General features: G+C 25.5%; 1 protein-coding gene across 5 annotated transcripts; it reads right to left on the bottom strand.

The window, feature by feature from the left end:
- Window positions 1–715: 715 nt before the first annotated feature.
- On the bottom strand, window positions 716–26116 carry LOC126903860 (protein argonaute-2-like). 5 transcript variants are annotated; one of them, XM_050682384.1, is made up of 20 exons: window positions 25858–26116; window positions 25759–25791; window positions 22847–22906; window positions 22499–22789; window positions 17877–18020; window positions 13239–13271; window positions 10206–10419; window positions 10043–10139; window positions 9566–9759; window positions 9367–9500; window positions 7891–8104; window positions 6756–6903; window positions 5716–5961; window positions 5199–5311; window positions 4933–5138; window positions 4678–4837; window positions 3001–3088; window positions 1871–2302; window positions 946–1130; window positions 716–872 (listed from the first exon to the last, which is right to left on the bottom strand). In XM_050682384.1, the coding sequence occupies exons 1-20, from the start codon at window positions 25892–25894 to the stop codon at window positions 779–781; spliced, it is 3123 nt and encodes a 1040-aa protein (XP_050538341.1). In that variant the 5' UTR covers window positions 25895–26116; the 3' UTR covers window positions 716–778. The 5 variants fall into 5 exon arrangements, with proteins under 5 accessions (XP_050538341.1, XP_050538342.1, XP_050538339.1 ...); XM_050682385.1 differs by lacking the exon at window positions 25759–25791 and adding an exon at window positions 25700–25732; XM_050682382.1 differs by having other exon boundaries at window positions 22499–22906; window positions 25858–26115.
- Window positions 26117–26486: the final 370 nt, after the last annotated feature.

Here is a 26486-nt window from a genome sequence, read left to right as displayed (position 1 = left end):
TGTTTTAACTAGATTAAAATCAGAATTCTTTTTACGTATTGACCATTACAAATGGTCCTGTAAGATTTTAGAATTTTTATGGACACGCACAAAAAAAATAAACACATGATAATACCTTTTCAACTTTGCATCAAAAATATGCTTTTAACATAGTTAAAAATTATTTTAAATGAAGTAACTCAAAATTTTTGATGAATCAGAAGTTAAAATTTTGTCAATACATCATAGGCGACAGGTATGTTAACGATTTGTAAAAAATTCAAAAATATATTTCATAATCGTAGTAAAATATAATCACGAAAACTGACTATTTTCTTTTTTTTCTATCACCATTTTGGAAGTCTATAATTTCTAGGAACTTCTATTTATATTAATAAAATGTTAACTACATCTCTAAACACGGTGATTCTTTTAATTTTGACCAAAAATTTAAGTAAGAATTATTGTTGATAAAACTCCTAATTAAATTTGTGATCATATTTTAAAAAATCAGTATATAGAGATGCTGTAAGCATTTTATAAGTATAAATAGAAGTCCTATTATTTAATTACAAAATCATAAAACACTTCTTTTATTTACTCAATTAAAAAAATTCTATTAAAACAGTAACAAAATACCTGTTAAGTCTTAAAAAGAATGTACTTAATAGTTTCATTATTTAATTAAAATAATAAAAATAGCTTATATCAAATATAGAAATGAAATGATGAAAAATATGTTATAAAAATGTATTAGTACTTATATTTATGTTATTATATTAATAATGCTTTAATATTATTAAACAAAAAACATTGGCGTATTCACACAAAATGAATGGTTTAACATGTTATTTGCCTGCTCTTCGTCCAAACGGTTTAAGTTAATTCTTTTACTGTAAAAATAAAAATAAATTTAAAACCTTATTAATGAAATTTTAATCTTAAAAATTTAGATTTTATACAAACTTTTCAATGTAAGCACGAGCTCTAAATGCAGCTAAATGAGCATAATATGTAGGAGCTGGATAAGATACAGATCGAGTACATCGAGCAAACATAAAACACAAATAAAATGTTAGTTGCTCTAACTGATCCTCAGAGAGATTATTATCATCCCATAATAAATGATATTTAGTTGGTCTAGAAGTACCCTAAAAACAAGATAAATATAAAAATTATGTAAGTGAAGAATTTAGATGAGTATCTTTATCAAAAAAATTAGACCATGACTTGTTTATAAACATTTTTTTTTTCTAATTGATTTTTATGACATTAAGGCTAGAGAGTAACTAGGCTTAATAAAAAACCTAAATTACCATCTAGGAACAATAGACAGAAGTGAAAACATCTACTAATATATTGATTAGTGGTTTAAATTAAACTTAAAAGTGGCAGTCTTAATTGAGATGTGTGCACGTATATATATATTTATAGAATATATGTACAAAGATATACTGAAATATAATTGTCAGTGTAGCTAACTCATTTCACCCATTTACTCCCATGAAATCTAGAGCCTACCAAGAGAATTTTTATATAGTAGATAAATATTTTTTTAATTTTAAATAAAAAATTTAAATATTTTAAAACTCCAGGTAAAACATAAAAATTCCTGACATTTTTGGGTTTTCTAGGTTACATAAACTTTAAATAATCAAACCAGCAAAGCGTCATGCCAAAAAGTGGCATTTAAAAATATTTATTTCATATTTTCTAAACTATAGTCTATACATTTTTAGACTTTATACATACTATCTAGTGTATAGATTTTCTCAAATGCAAAAATTAAGTTATTAATTTAAAAGTGTATTAAAATATAGTTTAAAATTAGTATTTGACACAAAAAGAATATTTATTAAACAATATGAAATCAATAAGTAAATTAACATACTTGAATACTAGCATGACTACAAAGATAAAAATCAAGTTCAGTTGGATGTGTTATATGGGTGTCAACAATTGTTCCAGATGGAACATTTCCAAATTTACCATCCATATCCAATTTATTTTTAGGGAAAAATCTGGTATGATGGCGTTTTTGTACAACAACAAATGTTATAGCTGGCTTATAATTTGGATTCAATCTCATACAGGCTCTACGAATAGCCATTAATTCATCATTTAACACTTGCATAAATTGCCCTTCACTGACACCATCTCTAAAAAACAAAATTTTATTGGGAATTGATTTAGTTTTTTCTCTAAATTTTGATAGTTGTATGTGTATAATGTCTTCAAGATCTTGAATGATTTCAACTTTTGGTGACTGCAAACGCCATTCCATGTTATACTGAAATGCTTTAACATCATGACTGGCAGCTACCTTTATTGATGAAATAAGAATTAATAAAATTGTAGTTTGTTAACCTTATAACAATTTGAAAAGAAAATGTAAGCCGATAAATTTAATTAAAAATCATAACTTACTTTTTTATTCACAGCAAGTGATCTTAGTGAAATATTTGTCATAACAAGACATTAAGTTAGATTTATAATAAATGCCTACCTTGGATAATACTAAAATAATAGATCTAATATTTTGCTTAGAAATATATATATATATTAAATTTAAGTTTAGGGAATCAAGGAGTTAAAATATAAATAACCTTTAATATCGTAACCAAAGATCTTGCACTCCTCGAGCTTAACCCCCTCACCCCAAAATGTATAAAATAAAATTTTTAAAGATAATTTGATGTTCATTTGCTTGTTCACTTGCTTAACAAGTAATTAAAATAAAAACTAACGTATCATTACTCTTATGGAAGGCAGTAGTATTACTCTCCTATGTGGGTAATTCTGCCCAAAATGATTTTTAAGAAAATCACTAGTCATTTTATAACATATTACTTTAACTTCTCTTTGCGATTAAAAAATAAAAGAAGGTATGTACGTCTATATTTGAAAATAAAATTAATTTCTCTGTGTTAATTTATTTATATATAATGTTCCTTAAGTGAGCAGTATTACCCAAATCTTACCTACAATCAATAAAACAGAAATTAACATTCCTTAACTTACGGCTGCAACAGAAGGTATTGCAGTTTGATCTGGTGACGGATGAGTGACATCAGCACCAAAAATGATTGCACCTTCCATTGTTTTTGGACTAAAAATTATTTTATAATTAAAAAAAATAATAAATAATTATACCTGATTTGGATAAAAGTCAATTCATGTCAATTTTTAAAATTTCTGGTAATCTTATCTTATTGATAAATTAAAAATTTTAAATGAAATATTTTTTATTTTAACTTACTATTTACATACCTTATTTCTAAAATATATTTATAGTTATTGTAATATTAAATTTTAAAAAATTATACTTCAATTTTAAACAATACACACAGTTAATAAAATATTACTTTAACAGTGTTAAATTACAAAAAATATAGAACAAAAGTATTTTTTATACGTTATATATTGTACAAGGTGATTTATTAAGAATAAGACACTCAATTTTTTGGAAACTAACAATTTTTTTTATCCTTTTGTGAAGGAAAAAATGATTTGATTCAAAAAACTGTACAATAATATGTATTTAAATTATTTTTTTCCATGCCTTTAAGATTAAAAACCCTAACTTTCATTCTAACATCAGTGAGTTATTTTTAAAAATGGTTGAAATTCTAAAACGCTCCCGGTTGGAGTGATAAAAATTTCCAACCTTCACCAATAATTTTCCTAGACTCAAACCAAGTACTTGTTCAAAAATAAATTGAAAATCATAGTACACTAAGTAATTTTACAATTAAGTGTTTTTCCTTTTTCTATTATATGATAAGAAAAAATACAAATAAACAATAATTTAAAAAGGTCAGTTTTCATTTTTTAATAAAATATTTTTTCTAAAATTTCTTTAATTTTTTTAGCCTCTTAGAAATGAATTATCTTTACATTTTTGTGTCTTATGTATGTGTATCATCTTTCACAAATGGTTTTTCCTTTTTTTATTAATTGCCTAGTTGTCTGATTGATTGAAACATTTATATCAGTTGGGGTCTACTCTGTTTCATTAATAAGATTTTTAAAAATCACCAATCTTTACAGCTACTTTTTTGAGAATCTATTTCTTTTATCATTTCTTTCTATTCAAGTCTTTTGGCTTCTTAAATTTTCTTAATTACTTACTATACCCAATTATATAACCAATTTGTGATTATCCAATGTAAAATTAAATAAAATTACAATATAATACCCTATAATAAATACATGGTACATCATGTAACAATTTATCTATTTTTAGACTACATTAAAAGCATATTTTTATTTTTTATTATTAAAAAAAAAACTGTTAACTTCTAACTGTTATTTATATAAGAAAAAAAGGTTATATTGCTTTAATTATAAACCAGTTTCTATACCCATAAATAATAAAAAAATATATTTTAGTAATGATAAAATCTTCAATAGTTGAGAGTAAACAAATTAAAAAGATACTATAATCCCAATATTAGAGTTAATTTTTGTAAAAAAAGTATACCACAAAAATGAAATTTTTTAGTAAAGCAAAACTCTTTATGAACCAAATTGTAACATATTTTTCATAGTAAAAAAAATAGTTTTTAAAAAAAGTATTACTTTTTTTTAAATTATACATTTTTATTCTTGAAAATTTTGATACCAATAAAAGTACTAATTAATTATTTTGTGGCATACCTTTTTTTTTTTTTAATATTGATAAAATTATAAAAATACCAGCATCGAACTGCTAATGTATGATTTACTCCATTTAATTTTGAATTGATTTTCAATAATATATTTCCTGCTGTAGCAGGGTTCATTTTATACATAGTTTTAGACTTAATGCATTGAGTGAGTACCCCAACTTGAAGTTCTGATTGCTGCTTTACAGTTGCTAGATTATAAACAAATTGAAATATAAGAATTTAAATTATTTGTAGGAGATAACAAAATATATATATAATATATATAAATATAACATTTTTATACCATAAATTCCTAAAGGTGAATCAGGGATAATTACTACAATTAATTCCATATTGATCTGTTTTTGAGAGGTAAAAAATTTTTTAATTTCTCTTTCAATTTCATTTAGTCTCCAATTTCTTTGAACAGGCATGTTGTATATTGGATTCATTGGACTAACATTAACATTTAAATCTCGACCAGATCTAATTAAGTCTCTTTCAAAATCTCTAAAATTGAAAATCATTAATTTTATTTAATATATTTAAAAAATTAAGTATGTGTTTTACTTTATTTTTTGAACATTAGTGCGTACATCTAAGTTTAGTACAACCCATTTGCTCAACTTGATGGCTTCTAGAAACTTATCTGCTCTCCATACACCAAGACGAGGTTTAATTTCCTGATTATTAAATATATAATTATTTTAATGGTATAATAATTATTATTATTACTTCAACAAGTCAATCATTGCTATCAATAAGGAATTTTCTTTAACTTTTTAATTGTCTAGAGTAGGTGTTTAATTAGAAATTAGTAAAGTAGTTCATAATTTTAAGTAAAAATTTAAAATATTTATATATTATAAAATTTTAGAAGGCTAGAAATATACATTTCTATTTTTAAATGTAAAATATAATATTATGAATATTAATACTTAAAAAATCAGTCCAATGAACAGCTGAGAAAAAATAGAGACAGATACAAAAAAATAAATAAATAAATAAAAGCATTATGGTAAAATCGATATCTTCTTCACATCGAAGCTAAAAGAGGTATATAAAATTATATTATACTTTTATATACCCTCTGATCCTGATATGACAATACTGGCTGATCTAACACTCTAGCTGGTATATTAGCAAAACTTTCTTGAATCTCTATGCCAAATTCTTTTAAGACTGGATCGGCATTATAATTTATTTCTTTAATAGAATTTTCAATATTATTACGACGATCTGATGGTGGACGAGCAGCATTTTTAACCATATTAGACGTTTGCATTTCTGTCAATTTTTTCATACGAATCTGCCCTCTTTGAACAGTACATAACTAATAAAAAATAAAATATTTTTTAGAAATATTTAACACTTCAATCCATGGTTAGTTGGTCATATTTAATTCACTTTTACATTTTATGCCTTTAACTCCCTATCGTAAGTTCTAGAAATAATTAAAAATGAAACTATTATCTAATATAAATTTAGTAAATTTCATTTTTGCTCTCTATTAGAGGTTTAATTGTTACTATCACTGTTTTTCTTTCATCTTTTGAATAAGTTTTAATTTTGAATATTAATGTAAAATAATTAGTGTTTTAAACAGAAATTGTGATTTTGAAACTATGTGATACATGTCAGGTTGTTGCTTGGAAAATTCAACAATCTTCTTTTTTATATTTTCTAATTTTGAAATACATCAGAAATATACTTTAATTTTACATGAAGAATGAATATATTATAAGTAAAATTATATAATTATTTGTGACAAAAAGCCATTTTCTTTTTTTTTTTTTTGTAATGAAATTAATTATTATTATTATTGTATTTTAAAATTATAAAGTGTAATAAAGGAGATTGCCTTCAACATGTTTATAAAACTTTAAGAATTGCTTTGGAAATGAAATTTTTTTTGATTCTTAATGCATTCATAAAATTTATTTTTATCATTTTTTAAAAAAATTCAATACATACTAATGAATAATAAATAATGAAAATAAATATTACAAAACATTAACTGTTATAAATTACTTGATACCTTCATTCATACATAGAAGTAATTTTTTTGATTAAAATAATTAACTAAGTTTTAATAAAAATTTTATTATAATACCAAAAAAATCATACCTCTATTGGAATAGCAGTTTTTTTGGCTGGACTACCAACATGCAAACATGGTAAATTCGGATATATGATTTTATAGTTGCGCACTCTTTCAAAATATTGTACGACATTTAAAGATTGTGTAATTCCATTAGGACCTTCTATTTCAAAGCTAGATAAAATTCAACTTTTTTAAAATGAGAAAATGTATTACTTGTATTGAAATTAAGTATATTAAAAACTATTTTTCATTAAATATTGATTTTTTCATAAAAACGAACACAATAAAATTTTATTTATTTTTGTCATACATAATAATCAAGTTTTCTGTGAAAAAAATTTGATAAAAAAAAAAATTAACTATTATCAATAAATTAAGAGAACATAAAATAAGGTAACATTTTATAAATGCTCATATATTATTTAATATGAATGATTAATTTATTAATATAATAAAATAATATAAAACTAAATTAAACTTAGAGTACAATATATAAAAAAATGTAATTAATAGTTAAGGTGGTGCACTATCATTTTTTTGTTTAAGAATAATATGAGTTGTCTATTTGTAAGTGGACTTATTCAAAAAAAAATTTTTTTAACATATTAGCTTGTAACTAGGTAGGAAAAAATTTAATTAAAAAACAATTATGACATATGTTCTTTAGAAACTAAACCACTCATATGTACTCAGTCATGTAAACCCAGAAAAATATTTAGTGAAAGCAAAAAGTTATTATCTATCTCTCACAAATGTTATAACACTTTATACAATTCCAAGAGAATTTATTGGAATTGCTAGAGATTAATTATCTTTCAGATTGATAAATTTTAGACAGTAGTCCAAAATTATTACCAAAACTGTTAAAAGACATTTTAATTTTTAATTTTTTATACAAATCTATTCACTTTTAACTGAACAGCAAGCTTGTATTTTTAAGTTGTAAGAATTAGAGTCTTACAATAAGAATAGGTTCCAGGTTTAAATTTAGCTTTATCAGCTAAAATTTTAAGATTTTTCTAAACTATTCTAAATTTAATAACTGTTACAAAATTACGATGACACTTTTAATTGAAGATTTAAAATCAAAATTATTAAGAATAAATCTTATACAGTATATCAAAAACTAACTAAAAACATTTAAAAATAAATACTCACAAAAATTTAGCAGCAGTATCAAATAAATTGTTCACTTTAAATGATCGTCTTGTGTTAGGCTGATTTGGTATTAAAAAATCAACTTTTAATCCTTTCACATAAGATGCTAAATTTTTTAAATTTCTACTATCCATCTCTGTATTGAGATTGCATTTTAGATCATAATAAATATATTCAGTTAATTTTTGGTATTTTGGAAATCCTTTATGAGCAACTAAAATTAAAAATATGAATTTAATATAATAATTTTATTTTTTCATAAATCAAAAGCTTGACATTAAAATAATTTATAAAAATCATTAGTCATTATTAATAGTAAAATTTGTGTTAAAGAATCAGGTTAAATTTGAAATCAATTATAAACAAAAGCTTTTTATAATTTAAAGTAGTTGATGAAGTTGTATAATTATTTAAACTTTATAAAAATAAAATAAGAAATATTGAGCTTTTAATATCACAATAAATTTAATACATAAATAATTCTTGCTATTTTCTAAAATAACAATTTAATTTTACATTTTTTGATGTATGAAATAAAAATAGTATATTTATACACTATAATAATAATAAGTAAAAGTTATGAGATAAATGGATGCTATACATGTGGATACTATTAGTCTAGATGGCACCACTTCCAGGTTCTAGAGTCAGATAGTGATATCATTAAGTATTAAAAGAAAGGAAAAATAAATTAAGTTGTGAGTCGGCTAAGAGGTGCTTTTGTATGCATTTTAATTCATATGTGTATTTTGCTTTATATATGTTATTTTTGTTTGTGAATATTTAACAGGGCTTTTGTGTGTGAATAAATATATAGATATTAAATAATAGTATTGCATCTTTGCTCTATTCCTATGGATGCCTGTTGTATTTCCTACATATATATGCAGTGTTATCAGTTATTATAATGTAGAGTTGGGTTGGAAGAAAAACCCTGTGTACAATTCATTGCTTCTTTCTTGTTTTAATATAAAATAAAAATATGATGAAATATAGGTTTAAACTATTTTTATAAATATTAACTAACATAATAATGGGTAAAATTTTGTTAAACTACTTTTAACTTCTTTTTTGAAAATTTCGGAATGTTTAATTTATAAATATAAACTTCTTTAAAAAAAAAAATTCCTTTCATTAGTTTTATTTCCTTTTTAAATTCATAATCACATATTGCATTCTATAAAATTAAAGAATATATTGCTTTAGAGCATGCAAATGATCATCTTTTTAATGATCACCCACTTGGGATCTACTCCAAGCAGGTAAATAATACACTGATTGGTCCTTAATTATATTTGTTTATTATTATAATCATTGGTTGCGATCAGTACATGATTGAGTTAGAAGTATACTTCATAAATAAAGAAAAAATTTAAAGGATTTACTGATAAGATTTGTAATATGTCTCTAATATTATATTTAAAATTTTCTAATTATAAATTATTAAGTGTTAATAATTAATCAATGATAATGTACCATCTATATTTAAGTAAGGTTTCCAACCAATAACAGGACTTTGAAAAAATCCTTTCCACATTTCCATTCCTTCGCCAAGATCTGTAGGAATTTGCCGTGGTAAAGGAAAAAATGATCTTCCAGCATTTACAAATCTATTGTATATAATATAATGAAATTAGCTAGAAATTATTTTTCCTTCAATTTATTAAATAATTACCTTAAGGAAAATGGTCTGTTTTTTAAAACTATATCTAATACTTGTAAAGCTTCTTGTGGAGGAGAATTTGATGATCCATTTTTCAGAAACTCTTCAATTTTAATCATTTGTATGACATTAACACAGGATGTTGAAATATTAAACTCAATCATTCTGTTATTTTCTTCATTCATGACAGATATAACATCTGCTACCTTATTAAACATTTTTCAATAATTCTGTTATTATTTTTAAAACATTAAAAAATTGTTACATTAAAATAAAATAATAAAAAATTTTGTTTTCCAAAAATATGTGGTATTTTCACACACTCATGTAAAAAATTCTAAACAAAGTAATTGGGATCAGTCATTTAAGAAGCATTATAATTCATATTTAATAATCAATTTAAGTATACTAATTGATTATTAATTCTTAACAAATTAAAAAAGATTATAAGGAAACAAAATATTTGGACACTATTAATAAAAAACTTACATTAGGAAGTTTTCTTATAGAGTACATATTCTTGCGTCCATCAAATGCAATTAAATCATTAGGATAATGTTTATGGTTAAATTCTTCAAAAGCAGTTCTAAATAAAAATTACTGTCTTTAAAAATTGAATTTATAAATTATATTTATCAATATATATAAATACCTCAACAATTTTTTTGGAACATCAGGATTAAACTGTACATCATAATGATGGACTTCTTTTTTAAATAACTTTTGCAAATTCATTGGTAAATGATTGACATCTATATCAGTTTTTCTTCCTAAAGTTCCACCTATTTTAGTATTTTTTCTTTTAGGTATATCTAACTGAGACTTCATAACTTCTAATTGTTGATTAAATTGTGTTGGTGGTTGAACTTTAAATAAAATAATAAAATATTTAACAGTATTAGCTTAAACTGATTAAAAAAAAAAAAAAAACAATTGAAACCAGTATTTTGGAGATGTTTGAGACATATTAGAGATTAGTATAGATTAAAATTTGAATGTGATTAAAATCACTGTTTTTATATTTTTTGATGGGTGATGGCAAATATTGAATAGTAATTATCAAACTATTTAATAGTTTTCATAACTATTTCATAATTTTATAATCTAAGTCTATAATTTCCACACTCCTGTACGTCACTTTTACCTTTAAATATCGGCACCACAATATTATTTCTCCATTTATTTGGAATTTTCCCTTCTAATAAGATTTTATTTAAGTTTCCTTCAACCACCTTATGCCAACACCGCCTAATATTTTCCATACTTCTACTGGCACTACATCTGGTCCCACTGCTTTATCTTTTTCATTGATGCCACAGCTTCCGATACCTCTTTTTCATTAATTAAATCTACCAGTACTTCATTCAATGAGATTTCCTCTAACATCTCTTTTAGATACTCCTCATTCAATAATTTTTCAAAATACTCTTTCCATCTTTTTCTTCACATCATCATCACTTGAGAGTACCTTATTATCAACAATTTTTATACACCTTGTATAATGATAATCTTTAGACCTTTTCTTTCTTACCTTTGCAAGTCTATAGATTTCTTTTTCACCTTCCTTTGTTCTTAGCCTATCATACAACTCATCATACCTGTTAAACTTTGCCTTACTTACTGCACACTTGGTTTATTTGCACAATCGTTTATACTCTATCCAATCTTCTCTCTTTTTGTTCTTCTGCCATACTTTGAATTGTTTTTTCTTATTTTCTATGATTTTTTGAACGTCCTCATCCCACCACCAGATTTCCTTGTTTCCTGGCATTCTACTCCTACTCTCACCAACAATGTTCTTTACACAACTAGCAAATCTATTCCACACATCATTTATGTCTCCTTCGACANGCAATATTCTTTACACAACTAGCAAATCTATTCCACACATCATTTATGTCTCCTTCGACATTCCACATTGTCCTCTCTTTTACCTTGAACAACTTTTTTTCATTTTCTCTTTTCAATTTCCACCAATGGATTTTCGATTATTCTCCTGTGTTCCTTCTGTTTTTGTATATTCTTTTCCCGTTACACCAAAAAACCATTACCATCAGCCTAAGCTATGTAGTTACACTCTCGCCTGGTATAACTTTACAATCTTTTACTCGCTTTACGCTCACCCTCTTCCACATAAAATAATCAATCTGTGATCTATTTCTTCTACTCTTATAAGTTATATAATGTTCTTCCCTCTTTCTAAAATAAGTATTAACCACAGCAAGATCATACAATATTGCGAAATCCAGGATTCTTTATCCACCCTCATTCTTCTCACTAAAACCATACCCTCTATGTACTCTTTCATATCCTCTCCTCTCATTATCTACATGTCCATTCATATCTTCACCTATCACCGCATCCTCATTACAAGGTACCTCTTGCATCATCTCATCCATCTCTCTCCAAAACACTTCCTTGTCTATTTCATCACATTCTATTTGTGTACTTATTACATTCAACACATTTTAGTCTAAAATTAATTTTACGACTATAATTCTGTCACTATTTTTAGCTACTTCTAATACTTTACTTTTCATATCATCATCCATTATTACCCCTACATCATTCTTTGTAATATTCTTCCCCGAGTATATTATTTTATAACCCTCACCTATTTCCCTTGATTTCTCTCCTATCCACTTAGTTTTTTTTAGCCTGCACACAACAAAGGTTAACTTTTATTCTCTTAAAAAGTTACTTCAATATATAGTAAAAACTAAATATTTCAACATTTACTGTTTTATAACAACTGAAACTTTTCTAGATAAATTGCATTTGATTTTTGACACTAGAGGTAAAGAAAACTTTTTAATGATGGTTTAGATGGGTAAACTAAAAAAACAATTTAGAAATTAAAAACACAATATTTAATTAAACACCAATTACAATTATAAATGCTGACAGGTAGGGTTTCAAACTCATTTGTATAAATTGAGTACCTATCAAATATTTTATGTTAAAATGCTGTTATTCAAAAATAAAGTTGATAGCTAATTAATTAAATAATATGTATCAATATGATATATTATATTATATTATAATATATTATTATTTATGTTTAAATTCAAAATAACATAATAATGGTAGTAGGAAAGAAAGCATAGATGGGGATGTGGAATAGTTGGGACAAGTATAGATGATATTTGATAGTGACAAACATCACTATCATAAATTTGATGCAAATCTGTTAAATTTCACAATTGTTTGTATATTTATGATATTACAATTTCTATATTTTAAAATTTTATAAATACATGGTGTTCCACCAAGTTGGGATGGATGTCATAAAAATAATATAAACCCAACGGCATTTTACCACTATAAAATATTAATAACTTCCGAAATACTAATAAAAAATTTTTTATTAATTATTGTTAAGCTAATTATGTATGTTGCCATTTGCAAAATAAAGGTGACACTCCAATAAGTTATAAGAAGTGATTCTAAAAAGTAATTAATGGCTGATAAATCAAAAAATATATGTATCTAAAAACTCAAGTTTTTTCAATATTATATTTATTATGTGAAAAATTGAGTGTTTTATGATAAACTGAATCATTCAGAATACTAAAAAAATATTTTAATTCAAACACTTTAACAAAATTATAATTACACAAACAATAAATTATTTATTTATATAAATTGAATAGAGCCAACCATTATGACTCTCAAGTGCTCTTACCTGATAATTTTTGTACAATATTGCATTTGGTACCTAAAATAAAAAAATAACATGCATTAATTAAATAAGTTAATTAGAAAAGTTGACAATGATATTTAAACACTCACATAGGATAGTAGAAATAGAATTGTATTAAATTAAATGCTGCAACCTACTTAACCTTTGCTTATTAAAACTTTTTAAATGCTTTTATTTCATATAATATTTGTGAGAAAACAAAAAACCTTTAAAAACTATAAAACACCTTTGAAAAAAAATTACTTAATACTAATATATTGCCATTTTTAAATCAAATGAAATTGTACAATAATAAACACCATAAAAGTAATTATTAAAACTATTACACAAAATTATTTTAGATATAAAGACAAGTTACTACAAAATCAATAATAAGCTGTCATCAACCATAGATAAATTGTTTGAGTATACTAAAATTTTTCCTTTAAATAATTGAGCTTTTCTAATAGATTTTTTTCACCTATATATATATATAGTTCTACTATATATTACATTAAATGTAAGAAATATAATATAAATAATTTATTAAACAATACATTACAATTTCAAATTGAATCTAATTTAGCAAAAAACCTATTAACACAAGAACAGTGATGTCATTTGGGGATAGAAGGTGACAACATTTCCACCCCCTCGAAAAAAAAAAGATTATCACTAAATTAATTACTCCTACAATGAACAATATTAATGTACAAATTGATGAATTGTACATAATATATACATATTAATTCTTAAATAACTTTTAAAAATATTTATAATAAGTTTAATAATATTCTGAAGTATAAAAAACTATTTTAGAGTACAATAGAACATTATTTAAATAATATACTAGAAGATTAGTTTACTTGTAAAACTGATATTAGTAGATATATTTAGTAATTTGTGTGTACAGAAGAAAATAAGAATAGAAAGCTTAATGATTAAAATTTTTTTTAGATATTTCTTATAAATTATTATGTTTGTCCTATCATTTTCAAAATTTAAATGATACCATTGCACAAGAATATAAATTGTTGATTCTTTAAAGAATGATCTTCAAAACAAAAAACCTCAACACGAAAGTACCTAGAGTACCATTAACTTGACATAACCGGTAATTGATGGCTGATCATCAAAAGTGTACCAAAAATCATGTGAAAAAAAAGAAGCACAATAAGGAAATAGAACCGCAACCCAAGCATCATAGAGACAAACATTAGCATTGGATCACCTTGCACTTATGATTCAGTTCCTGATACAATTCCATATTGTTTAATAGTGTGATGTCCAAAATTCGTGTTTTTTTAACACAGTATAGTTACTGTTTTAAAAAAACAAAGAATTCAAGTTAGAAAATTCAAAGCAGGAGTTGAAGCCCACTACTGTAAGTAGCTACTAAAATAATTAAGTGATATTACAAAGCGATTGATTTATTGTTAATAAATATTTTCTAAAATAATTATGATGATAAAAATAGTGTAATTCAAAGAACTATAAAATGCACTTAAATATGGAAAAAAAATGTGAACAATCTTATCCTTTACATCATAAAATTTTTTTAATATTAGTTAATACTTAATGAAAAACTACACTTTTATAATAAATGTCCGGAATTCATATGAATTATAAATTTTATTTAAGTGACTTAAAAACACTCAAGATTATGAAAATTTGTTGTTGCAATAATACAGTAGCGAAGAAATATTTTTTTGATTTAAGAGAATAAACCTCTTATCACCCCTACACCATAACCTCAGTTGGAACATATTTTCAAGTTTTCAAGCTTATGAACACAAATTTGTACTGGTTAATAATGTGTTTGGAATAACTATTTGTCACTAAGATTTAATGTAGAATTTTTTAAAAAAAGTCTTTTAGGAATTAAAGTTAAATTATTGATTGATCAGATAAAAAAAAATATATAAGAACAATTTTTTTTAACTTTTTTCTTATGATATATAAGAAAAAAGTTTTTAACTTGATATAAGTTAAAAATCAAGTTCCTATTTAAAAAATTAAAGCTTTTAATCAATGAAAAATATTATTTAACAATATAATACTGTAATTTATGAACCAAATAATTTGTCTTTTTATAAAAAATTTCAATAGTAGGCTCTACTAGTACAAACCTATAGAAACAGCTAATCTCTTCTCCAAATACTTCTCTTCTATTTATACCTCGTTCTCTCTCACTCCGTCTCCTATTAGACCTTCCCATTTTCAGTTTTCTCTTCCTTCCAGCGTACATGTGTCCGTAATTAAGTTACACAAATCATTTAATTCTCTCCATAACATAAAATCTCTCGGTCCTGATGGCCTTCATGGTGAATATTTATTTAAATTACGGGACGTAATTGTCTGGCCTCTCTCATTAGTTTTTAATAAATATCTTAGCTCTGGAACTTTCTCCTCTGTTTTAAAACTTGGCTCTATTACTCCTATCTTTAAGTCTGGCGACCCTACTCATATTTTAAATTATCGTCCTATTACCATTCTTCCTCATCTCTCCAAGTTATTTGAAACTGTTGTCTTAAATACTATTCGCCCTTCCTTAAACCACATACTCATACCTGAACAGCATGATTTTCGACCAAAACCCGCTTTTCTCTTACATGCAACCTAGTTTTATCCTCTTATATTTTTTAGTCATTCCGCCTTCATAGTCAGGTTGATGTGATCAACACCGATTTCGCTAAAACTTTTGATCGTGTTGATCACTTCTTACTAATAAGCATTTAAGACCATCTAGGTATCGATGAACCTCTTCTTTCATGGCTTCGTTCCTATATACTGGATTGATCCCAATTTGTTTCAGTCCACAGTGCTTATTCCGATGTTTTTTCTCCTTCATCAGGTGTTCCCCAAGGTGCCGCTCTCTCTCTTCTCCTTTTTGCCTTATTTGTAAATTCTTCCACTTCAATTCTTCACCACAACAATCTACTAATTTTTGACGATGATATGAAACTATATTATCACATTAATTTATTGTCCGTTTGTCTTATTCTCCAATTAGACCTTTAAATTTGATTATGTGGGGCGAGTCCCTAGGTCTTTCCCTTAACATTAACAAATGCTCCACAATGACTTTTTCATGCCAAAGTGACCCTATTTATTTTTTTTATTCGATTCATGATATTCCTCTAAAATATGCTAGCAATTTTGTTCACAATCTGGGTTTTATCCTTACTCGTACCCTGTGTCCTATAAAACACATAGAAGAAATTTGTTGCAAGTTCTACATGGTTTCTCCCCTTAAATCATTATTTTGTGGCCTAGTTCGCCAAATTCTCTATCCAACATCCTCCTCATAATTATGTTCCTATTCTTCATTTCCTCAACCTCTCTACTCTTGCTGATCAAAGGCATTCTTTAAACCTCTCATTTTTATCAGGTGTCCTCTCAGGTACTATTGATTCCCCGATTTATTATCCCTCATAAACCTTAAAATTCCTCCTCACTATACTCGTTCAAATATTCCCTTCCTAATCCCCTATTCTTCCACAAACTATCTCCTCAATTCTCTTATAATACACATGATAAAAAAAGCTAACACTGACCCCTCCTTTATAATGCCGTAATCCAAGTTTGAGTTACTTTTATATTTATTTGCCACTTTCAGCTTAAAATGATCTTTGTGTGTATACTTAAACTTTCTGTAATTAAATATTCTTTTGTAAATACTTTTTTTCAATTGTTATCTACTAAAAATTTACTAATATTGTATTAGGCAAGTCCCGTATTAAATAATAATAATAGTTACTAGGAATTCATGCTTTAAGTAAACGCACCTACGAGTTTCGGTACTATGAAATTTGTTTGTCCCCTTTTATTCTATTTTGCTGAAACATTAAAAGGTTTTTCGTTTACTGTATTATGAATGAAGAAAAGCTTATAATTACATCGTTTGATAAATGTAAGGTATACTTTGCGTAGAGTATACCTTATTTATCATATACCAGATGATAACTAACAGAATCTAGCAATAAAACTCATATATTTAGTAAAAATCATAATATAATCGAGCTATCTCAGATATAGCAATAAAACGATCGTTTCAATGAAATTTTTACTTATTACTTTTATTTTGTAAAATTTAATTTTAAACAAATTTTGTATGAAATATTAGGTTGTATCACATATGATTCGTCAGATATGATGAAATATTTGTAAATATGCCAATTTCGACAATTTTACGAAATAATACGTATTTTGATATTTTTCTGTAAAACTAATGGATTTAGAAGAAAAAATGTAAGAACTTAATTTATACAAAACAATAAGATTTACAATTTAATTTCTATAATTTTTTTTTGTGAAAACGCTAATTTACAAGTTAATTGCTAAAAACTAAACAACTACCGTTTTTGGCCAATTTTCAACACCAAGTCGGTACGGGTTAAACTTACATACAAATTTGGAGGGTGAGCCCAAAGAATTTCCAAAATTTTAAAAATAAGAGACTCTAATATATATATATATATATATATATATTATACACACATGTTTTGACCTTCCTAATATTCTTATCTACTAAGGTACTGAAATAGCGCTAAAACATTTATTCAGCTTTGAATTTCAAGTAAAATCTTGATTTAATTTAAGATAATGGTAAAAAATAAATTATTCATAAAGTACTATTACTTTTTTGGGGATAAGATTCTTTTTTTGAAGCATTATCAATTGGGTTCTGATGTATTGGTGTCTGTTTTTTATTTTTCTTTTGAGAATAATTCAGTGAATTTGAAGGGTTTTGAAGTGATATTTTTGGTGCACTTTTTTTAATATCTAAAACAAATATAAATTTATTTAAAATACAAGTAAATTTAATTGTCCTTCAGGGGGATCACTTAGTGATACAGTTGTAGTAAACCAGGTGCCTCAAGCTACCCTTTCCATGGGTATAATGGAGTTGGCGATAGGCTAACAACCTATCCTGTAAAAAACTCTTGTTCATGAATCAAACACTAGTTTAGCCTTGGAATTATGGATCAAAGGACTTCAGACTAGAAAACTGGAAATCAAAATTGTTTTGGAACCTGAAATATACTCACTTTATTCAAACCTGGAGTAGTAGGAACAATAGTTAGAGAGATGGAAAGATATAATTTAGGGAAGTTTTCTTTAATATGCATGCTTTTACAGAGAAAAAGGATGAAAATTAAAAAATGATTTCTATTCGTTATTAGATAGTGCACTGTGTGAGATACCAAGAGGTTGTGTACAAATCAAATAAGGAGATTTTAACACAAAAATTGGATGTGAAAAATGTTTTAAGCTTATAGTAAGTGACCATTGTCTATAACCAATTATCGGATGATAATGGGTGTTTTATAAGTTATAGATTTGGCAACGAGAAGAAATCTAAAGGTTAAAAGTAACATGTTCCCATAAGAAGATATACTAAGGTATCTGGAGGTTACTAAATGGATGGTACATAAACCAAATAAACCATGTCCTTGTAAATGCAAGATTTAGCAACAGTTTTTAGATGAAAGACTGATGGAACAAACAGCGATCACTTTCTTGTGGTAGATAGACGAGTGAAGTTTAAAAAAAAACAAGGAACTAAAAGAGAAAGAGCTATGGGACAGTTTGACATCATAAACCTTAACAATTAAGCAGTTGCTGAGAACTTAAAAAAAGTACAGAAAAAAAATTAAGAGTGATGATTGCAAATGGGTCAGGTAGAGAAATGGAACAGATGTGGGAAACAATAAAACAACTTATTCAAGAAACCTCAGAAAAAACAATAGAGAAACAATGAAAATATCTGGTTTAATGTTATTTGTGAAGCCATAATAAAGAAGAAAGAAAGCTAGAAATATACAGAACATTATCATTACTTTTAACATTATCCACTCAATTTCTCTTAAAATATTATGTTTATTGAACATTTTAGCTTCGATGCAAAGCTGAGAAGGTAATAATATTACTATGATGTATTTTTTTTTCTTTTTTTTTTTTGTGTCTTTTACCACTNGGTCTTTTCGACGAAGCATCTAGACCATCGGATGGGTCTCTTCGGAGACCGGGTAGCTTTTGTGTCTGTTACCACTTTTTCTCAGCTCTCACCGAACCGATTTCTTTCAATGATACGTCAAAAGATCACAAATCGNTTTTTCTCAGCTCTGACCGAACCGATTTCTTTCAACGATACATCAAATGATCACAAATCATATCTAGTCGAAGACATTACCCTCAAAAATTGAAAAAATTTTCCTCGTTCCCCATAAATGGGGGAAATCTCCAAAAAAATTACAAATTTAAAAGTCGCTAATTTTTTCAATTTTTTTTTACTTAAAACTGCCATAACTTTTTCAAAAATGAACAAACCAATAAAACTTTTTTTTTATATAGATACATAATGTCTTTACCTACCATTNGTCGCTAATTTTTTCAATTTTTTTTACTTAAAACTGCCATAACTTTATCAAAAATGAACAAACCAATAAAACTTTTTTTTTATATAGATACATAATGTCTTTACCTACCATTTGATATATTTTTTTTTATAAATTTGACCCTATACCTGCCCACAGGGAGGATTTTAAATGACAACTTTTTCAACTTAACTTTTGAAAGTGTTCCGGAAATACTGACACTTTTATATATATATCTTAAATTAAAACTTATGTAATATATTTAAATATTAAAAAAAAAAAAAATTCCAGACTTTATTTTGTATTTATGGTGAAAATAGCTACTGTATTCAAAAATATGCTATTTTTGTATTAAAATTCTTGGTTTTGTATTTTATTTTATTATAAAGGGATTACACTGATTTTCATAAATATTACATTAATCTAATTGACATAGTATAAAAAGTTAAACATATTTAAATTTTTTTGTTTCTTTGAAGTCGAGAAAAATAACTTTAAAATTTGAACTAGCTAAATTTCCATTTTTATTATGTGGCGAATGCGACGTACAGTTTCTGAGACGGTAACAATGGGGTCTTTTACACCTGTGGCACTGAATTTTTTCCGAATTCTTTTTGAGTTAGAAAAAAATGTTTAACTCATTTGATTTTTATCTCATTTAGATTCAATAACTTCAATAAATATCAAGGATCCCATTACTGTAGTCTCCTCTCGTGAGAAGAAATTCATATTAATATTATTTTACTATGTGTTTTTTTTTTTTTTTTGTAGCTATCATTTATTTTCTCAGCTCTCACTTGACCTATTTTTTTGACTAATTTTTATTTTTAAATTAAACGCTATCTACAGATTTGCATCGAAGCGTTATTTATGATAGTGATTTTAATCACTGTCAGATATCATCTATACTGGACCCAACTATGCCACGACCCCACTGTGCTGGGTTTTTTTTTTGGTTTTTGTTAGTTTCATATGTATTTCTATTTATCTATTATAAAATGATTTTTAGGTCCATCCCTTATATCTTATAGGAGTGTCAACTTTATTCTTTTAAATGGCAACATCATACATATTAAACTAGCTTATAGAATTGAAATTTGTCTAATTAAGAATCAAGTAAGAAGAAAATTCAAAAACAAATAAGAAACCTAAAAAACCATAAGGGACCAGGGAAAATACTTAAAATTATGGGACATAACTTGCTTGATTATGTGTCTGAACTAATAATAGAAGTTTGGGAAAAATAAATAATTCCAAAGGAGTGGGGAACAGCGTTGATATATCTTATACACAAGAAGGGAAATGAGCAGTTGTGTCATAACTATAAAGGCATCAACATATTAAATGCTACTTATAAAATTCTATCTAAAAATAATTTAAACAGAATTAAGCCACGGACAGAAGATATTTTAGGGGATTATCAAGCAGAATTTAGACAAAATAGATCTACCACAGATCATATATTTATTTTAAAATAAATTTTTCAAAAAATGTGATAGTTTGACAGAGAAGTACCAGTATTATTTATCAATTTCTAGAGGGTGTATGACTGAATACATAATGCTGATTTTTGAAAAAAAAAATATTAAGACGAATCTTTGGAAGAAGTATAGATAAAATTATGGAGAATTCGAAAAATAAAGAGCTTAAACAGTTGAACCAAATGCCTAATAAAGTTAGGGAAACAAAAAAAGGTAGACATAAATAGCAAGACACACATGGAGAAAAGAAAAAACTTTAGTTTTTGATGGATCAATGTAAGACTCCGTAAGGAAAGAGACAATTGTGACGACCATGACCACGATGGGTCAGGAAAAAAGTACAAATACCAATTAGCATGGCTTAGCAATGAATAGGAAAAGATTTACTGTATTTGTCTGTATGATTTTATAGGTTAATTACAAAGAAGAAGTGAATTAATTGATTATTTATAAGATATTCAAAACCATACATTTAAAATAGTGAGAGCCAGATGATTTAAATCTGAATTATTAAAATCGCTCTCATTAAACTTTCAACGAGTATGTTTTTGAAGATAGTCTTATGAAAATTACTTGAACAAAGGATTATTTTTAACTCTTTAAAATCCTGTTATTAACACAACTCAGTAAAAAAAAAAAACCAGTACAGTAAGAACGCATCATAGTTGGGACAAATATAGATGATATCTGACAGTACTTTAAATCACTATCATAAAAATGCTTTGATGAGAATCTGTTTAATTTCTGTTTGGGAATGATGATTTATAATTTTAAGATTAAATTTGCTATAGGTTTAAAGAACACAGCTGTTCTGAAACAGATTCTGATTCCCATCAAAACTAAAATTATCAAAAAAATATTTTATGTTACAAAAATTGGAGTTATTCATTGATCCAATTTTTTTAACAAACAAAAATCGCCGAGCTCATCAAAACACATCTAACCTTAGCGGCTGCTACTGACAAAGTAAAAAATGAAACCAGCTGAAAATTTTATCATACTACAGAGATATGTAACCAACATAATGAAAAAAAATGTTTGATAATCGGACTCTCAATATTTTGAGATTATAAATTCCTTTTATTTTCAGAAAACACCTTGTATAATTAAGGATCTTTTGACATATTGATTAACAATTTTGATCAAGTAGAAACTGGGTATTAATGGCAACAGACTAAAAAAAATTATATTCAAGACACATCATATTAAAATTAATACTTTTTCATCTTCACGTTGAATTTAAAATAATAAATAATCAAGATAACTTACTTAAAATGAAATTTCTTTTTTATGAGAAAATAAAATTTTAACTCATTAAATTTAACGACATTCTTGTCTCAAGAATAAAAACGTATGCAAAAGTAAAATTCAATTTATAGATGTATATTAATATATATATTACCTGGATCACGGGGTGGGTTTTTATGTAAAGAATCATTAGTAATTAAGGTTTTTTGTTGTTTGTGCTTAGATATTTGTTCTTTTTTGTGTAAAGAAGATGAGTTCTCTTCTAAGCTTGGAAATTCAGACTGTTGTGATTTTGTTAAATCATCTTTACTTTTTTCTTTTAGTGGCTCATCTGGAATATTTTGTGGTTTAAGAAGTTGCTTAGATGGATTAAATTGAGGATTCTGGTTTTTTTGTTGGACATAAAGTATTTTTTCATGTTCAATACTACTTTGTTTTGAAGAACCTTGAAGACATTGTGATATAGGTTTTATAGATCTTGAATGAGATTGGTAACTTTTACTTGAATTTTGTGGTTCTTGTGTTTGGTTTTCAGAAGTTCTTTCATCTCCCTGACGGTTATCTAAGTCAATAAATTACAAAATAATAAGAATATTAATTAGAAATAAATTTTCAAATTATTAGTTTTTAAAGATTTAAAAAAATTAAACTAAAGTTATATAGTGATATGGTAGTTTGCTGACTTAGACAAACAATTTCATTTGAATAGCTTTTAATAACTAGAAAACGTTGGCAAAGATTTATCAACATAATAAGATGTTGAAAAGTTAATATAAGTAAATAAAGTTGATAACATTCTTCTACAGATGGGTTTTTATTTCATTGATTTATGCTTATTAGTTTAAAGTTATAAATTAGTAGATAATTTTTCAGCTCACCTTCAGAATTTCCATCATCTTATTCAATTATTATTTATTTAAAATGTATGAAACAGGGCAATCACTTCATCTCTATTAGAAATTTTTTTTTAATAAATATATTAGGTATTTACCTATCATTTGATATATATATAGATTTTTTAATCTGACCCTTCTTCACCTGCTTACATAGAAGGATTCAAAATGATAAATTTTTCACAAAAAATTAACTTTTTCAACTTAACTTTTGAAAGTATTCTAGAAATATTGACACTTTTATATATATCTTAAATTAAAGCTTATATAATGTACTTCATTATGAAAAAAAAATTTTGAACTTAATTTTGTCTTCATGGTGAAAATGGCTACCGTATTCAAAAATATACAATTTCATAAAATACACCAAACAATTAGCAGAAAAATGCAGACTATAAAACTTATAGATCTCAATATTTAAAGTAATAAGGTCACTAAGGAGTATTTTTCAGTTAGGGTGTCAGTATGTTTTTAGCATTGAAAATAGTAACATTGTTCCCAAAATAAATATCTACAATTTTTTAGTAATTTATATGACTTTTGAGTTAAATATATATATTTTTTAATTTATGACATCAAATCTTGTAATTCTATTGTAATATAAATAATTCCATTAAAATACCCAAATAATATGTATAATAATATGATACTGCTGAAATTGACTAATACATTATTCCTGTTCAATTTCATATTATATAGTAAAATTATCATATAACAAAACGAATAATATTACACATTCATTCTTTTGATTACTATATTAAGATTTAATAATCATTAAAGCTTTTAAATCTAATCCACTGTATTAATAATAACATTATGAATGTGTTAAAACTTTCATGGATTGTCTTGTTGCTTGAGGATATATCCATGTTTACAGTTGAGTTCTGACGTTTCGGACTCGTTGCAGAGTCCATCTTCAGAGTGATGGTTGCTAGTCGGTGGCTGCAACTATACTACAGTATAGCCACCGACTAGCAACCACCACTCTGAAGATGGACTCTGCAACGAGTCCGAAACGTCAGAACTCAACTGTAAACATGGATATATCCTCAAGCACTTCAAGCAATAATAACATTATTATTTACTTAACTACATCATGACTTTAATTTTTATCTTATATTTATTTCCTGAATAATTCCGTTGTTTAATGTATTTGTTAGTTAAATTTTTATTTTTATTAGTGAATTTCAAATCGAAAGAAGTAACTTTAAAATCTGAATTAGTTCAAATTTCCAATATTACTAAGTAACAAAAGTGATGAACGGTTACCGAATCTATAACACTTGTATTTTTATGCTTGGGGTACCAGGTTTGTACCTGCCTATGACATTTAATTTTTTTTTTAAATATTTTTAATTCATTTGATTTTTATCTCATTTAGAATTAATAACTTAAATAAATATAAAAGATATCACTGTAGACTTCAATTGTGAGAAAAAATTTCTTATTCGTGTTATATTATTTTACTATTTGGTTTTTTTTTTTTGTACCTGCAATTTATTTTCCCAGCCCAGTGATAAAAAAATTCTAATTTCAGATTTCATAATCATGGTGGAATGTTGATTTAAAAAAGTATATTTTTGATTCTGATGAAAGTTTCTTATAGACTAATGTTTCTGATGTATCAATGACTAAAGCATTGTATCAAGCCCTATATTTTTTTTTATACACGTTTGTTATAGAAGTAACGAAATAAACTACTTTATCATTTTATATTATTTTTTCATAAAAATTACAATATTAAATTATTAAATATTAATTTCATACTATATATAAATGCTATAATAAATAAATATTTATTCAAAAATTATAGCTTTAAATCTAAAAACTTCTAATGAGAATATGATTAAGTAAATAGGAGTTGATGTTCCTTTTGTAATTATGCACCAATTTCTTATAATTAAACACTATCTACAGATTTCTACCTTTTATTGTAAATTTTCTACCCTTTTGACATACATGAAGTAGTTGACCTAAGATGCTCAAAATTCACCAATAGTTTTTGAATGCTGTATAAAATAATTATCCAATCACTTGAAATCCAATTTATTAAACAAAAAAAAACGGTAGCATAGTGGGGTCACGGCACAGTATGGACGAGGCATAGTTGGGACAAGTATAAATATCTGACAGTGATTAAAATCACTATCATAAGAAATGCTTTGATGCATAATTACAAAATATATACGAAAAACTAAATTTCTATCCTTTTATGTAAATTTGAAACACATGAAGTAGTTGATCTAAGATGCTCAAAATTTATCAATAGTTTTTTTATGTCGTATAATATAAAATTCTAATCACTTGGCATCAAATTTTCAAACTTTCAAAATAAAGACACCCTAATGCCATTGTTTACCAGAATGAAAGTATAATGTTATAATAATTGTAAGAGTTAATAAAACTATAAATAAATAAATTATCAGTTTAATACAATTAAATAAATTTAGTAATAAGATTACTTTTTGGATTTTTTTTTCTTCTGCCATTTCTACCTAAATATATAAATNAATAAGATTACTTTTTGGATTTTTTTTTCTTCTGCCATTTCTACCTAAATATATAAATAATATTTAATTAGAATAAACTAAATTTTTAGTTAAGAATATTATCAAATTACCCGTGTCACTTGACTTTTGGCGTTTGTTTGAATCCATTTTGTAAACAAAATTTAATTATTAAATTCTACAAATTGGCGAAAATTCTTTACTACACTTTCAGTTTTATAAATCTGATTTTTATTAAATAATACAAAATATTCTTAGGTCTTCCAGTAGACTTAACAATACAAATAGAATAAAATAATTAAAATAAAAACTTACAACTCCGTACTGAAAAAGTCAATTCAATTATGAATTACGTTTCAGAATACCTTACGACCTGTTCTACATAAGATTTTTACGACTATGAGCGCTGAAACGGAAAAAAGTGGAACTTTATTTTACGTGAAAAATGATAAAATATACATGTTTGTTAATGATTATTGTTGATAATAACGGTATCTGTTTCGAGATAACAAACAAAAATCTGAATTTTAGCGTTGCGAAAAAATTTTTAAGAGGCTTTTTATTTAAAAGGCCTACTGATTATAGGGTATTAGAGGGTAAATTATTATTATCTATGATTAACACGTATATATATTATATTAGCATATGGCATCGGCATAACAAAAAAAAAATAATAATAAATAAATAATCAAATAGACATGTAAAGACAAAGGTAAATAAATAGGTACGAAAACAGTAAATA

Source organism: Daktulosphaira vitifoliae, unplaced genomic scaffold (assembly GCF_025091365.1).
Source record: "Daktulosphaira vitifoliae isolate Bord-2020 unplaced genomic scaffold, ASM2509136v1 Scaffold_4, whole genome shotgun sequence".
In the NCBI taxonomy this organism is placed as follows: domain Eukaryota; kingdom Metazoa; phylum Arthropoda; class Insecta; order Hemiptera; family Phylloxeridae; genus Daktulosphaira; species Daktulosphaira vitifoliae.
Note: the sequence above shows the minus strand (reverse complement) of the source record. Positions and strands in the feature narration are given on the sequence as shown.

Coding starts and splice junctions, on each gene's coding strand:
- LOC126903860 (XM_050682382.1), bottom strand. CDS start 25,894: ATGGATTCAAACAAACGCCAAAAGTCAAGTGACACGG. Junction 25,792..25,857: donor CCAAAAGTCAAGTGACACGG/GTAATTTGATAA, acceptor TTATATATTTAG/GTAGAAATGGCAGAAGAAAA. Junction 873..945: donor GCTCGTGCTTACATTGAAAA/GTTTGTATAAAA, acceptor TTATTTTTACAG/TAAAAGAATTAACTTAAACC.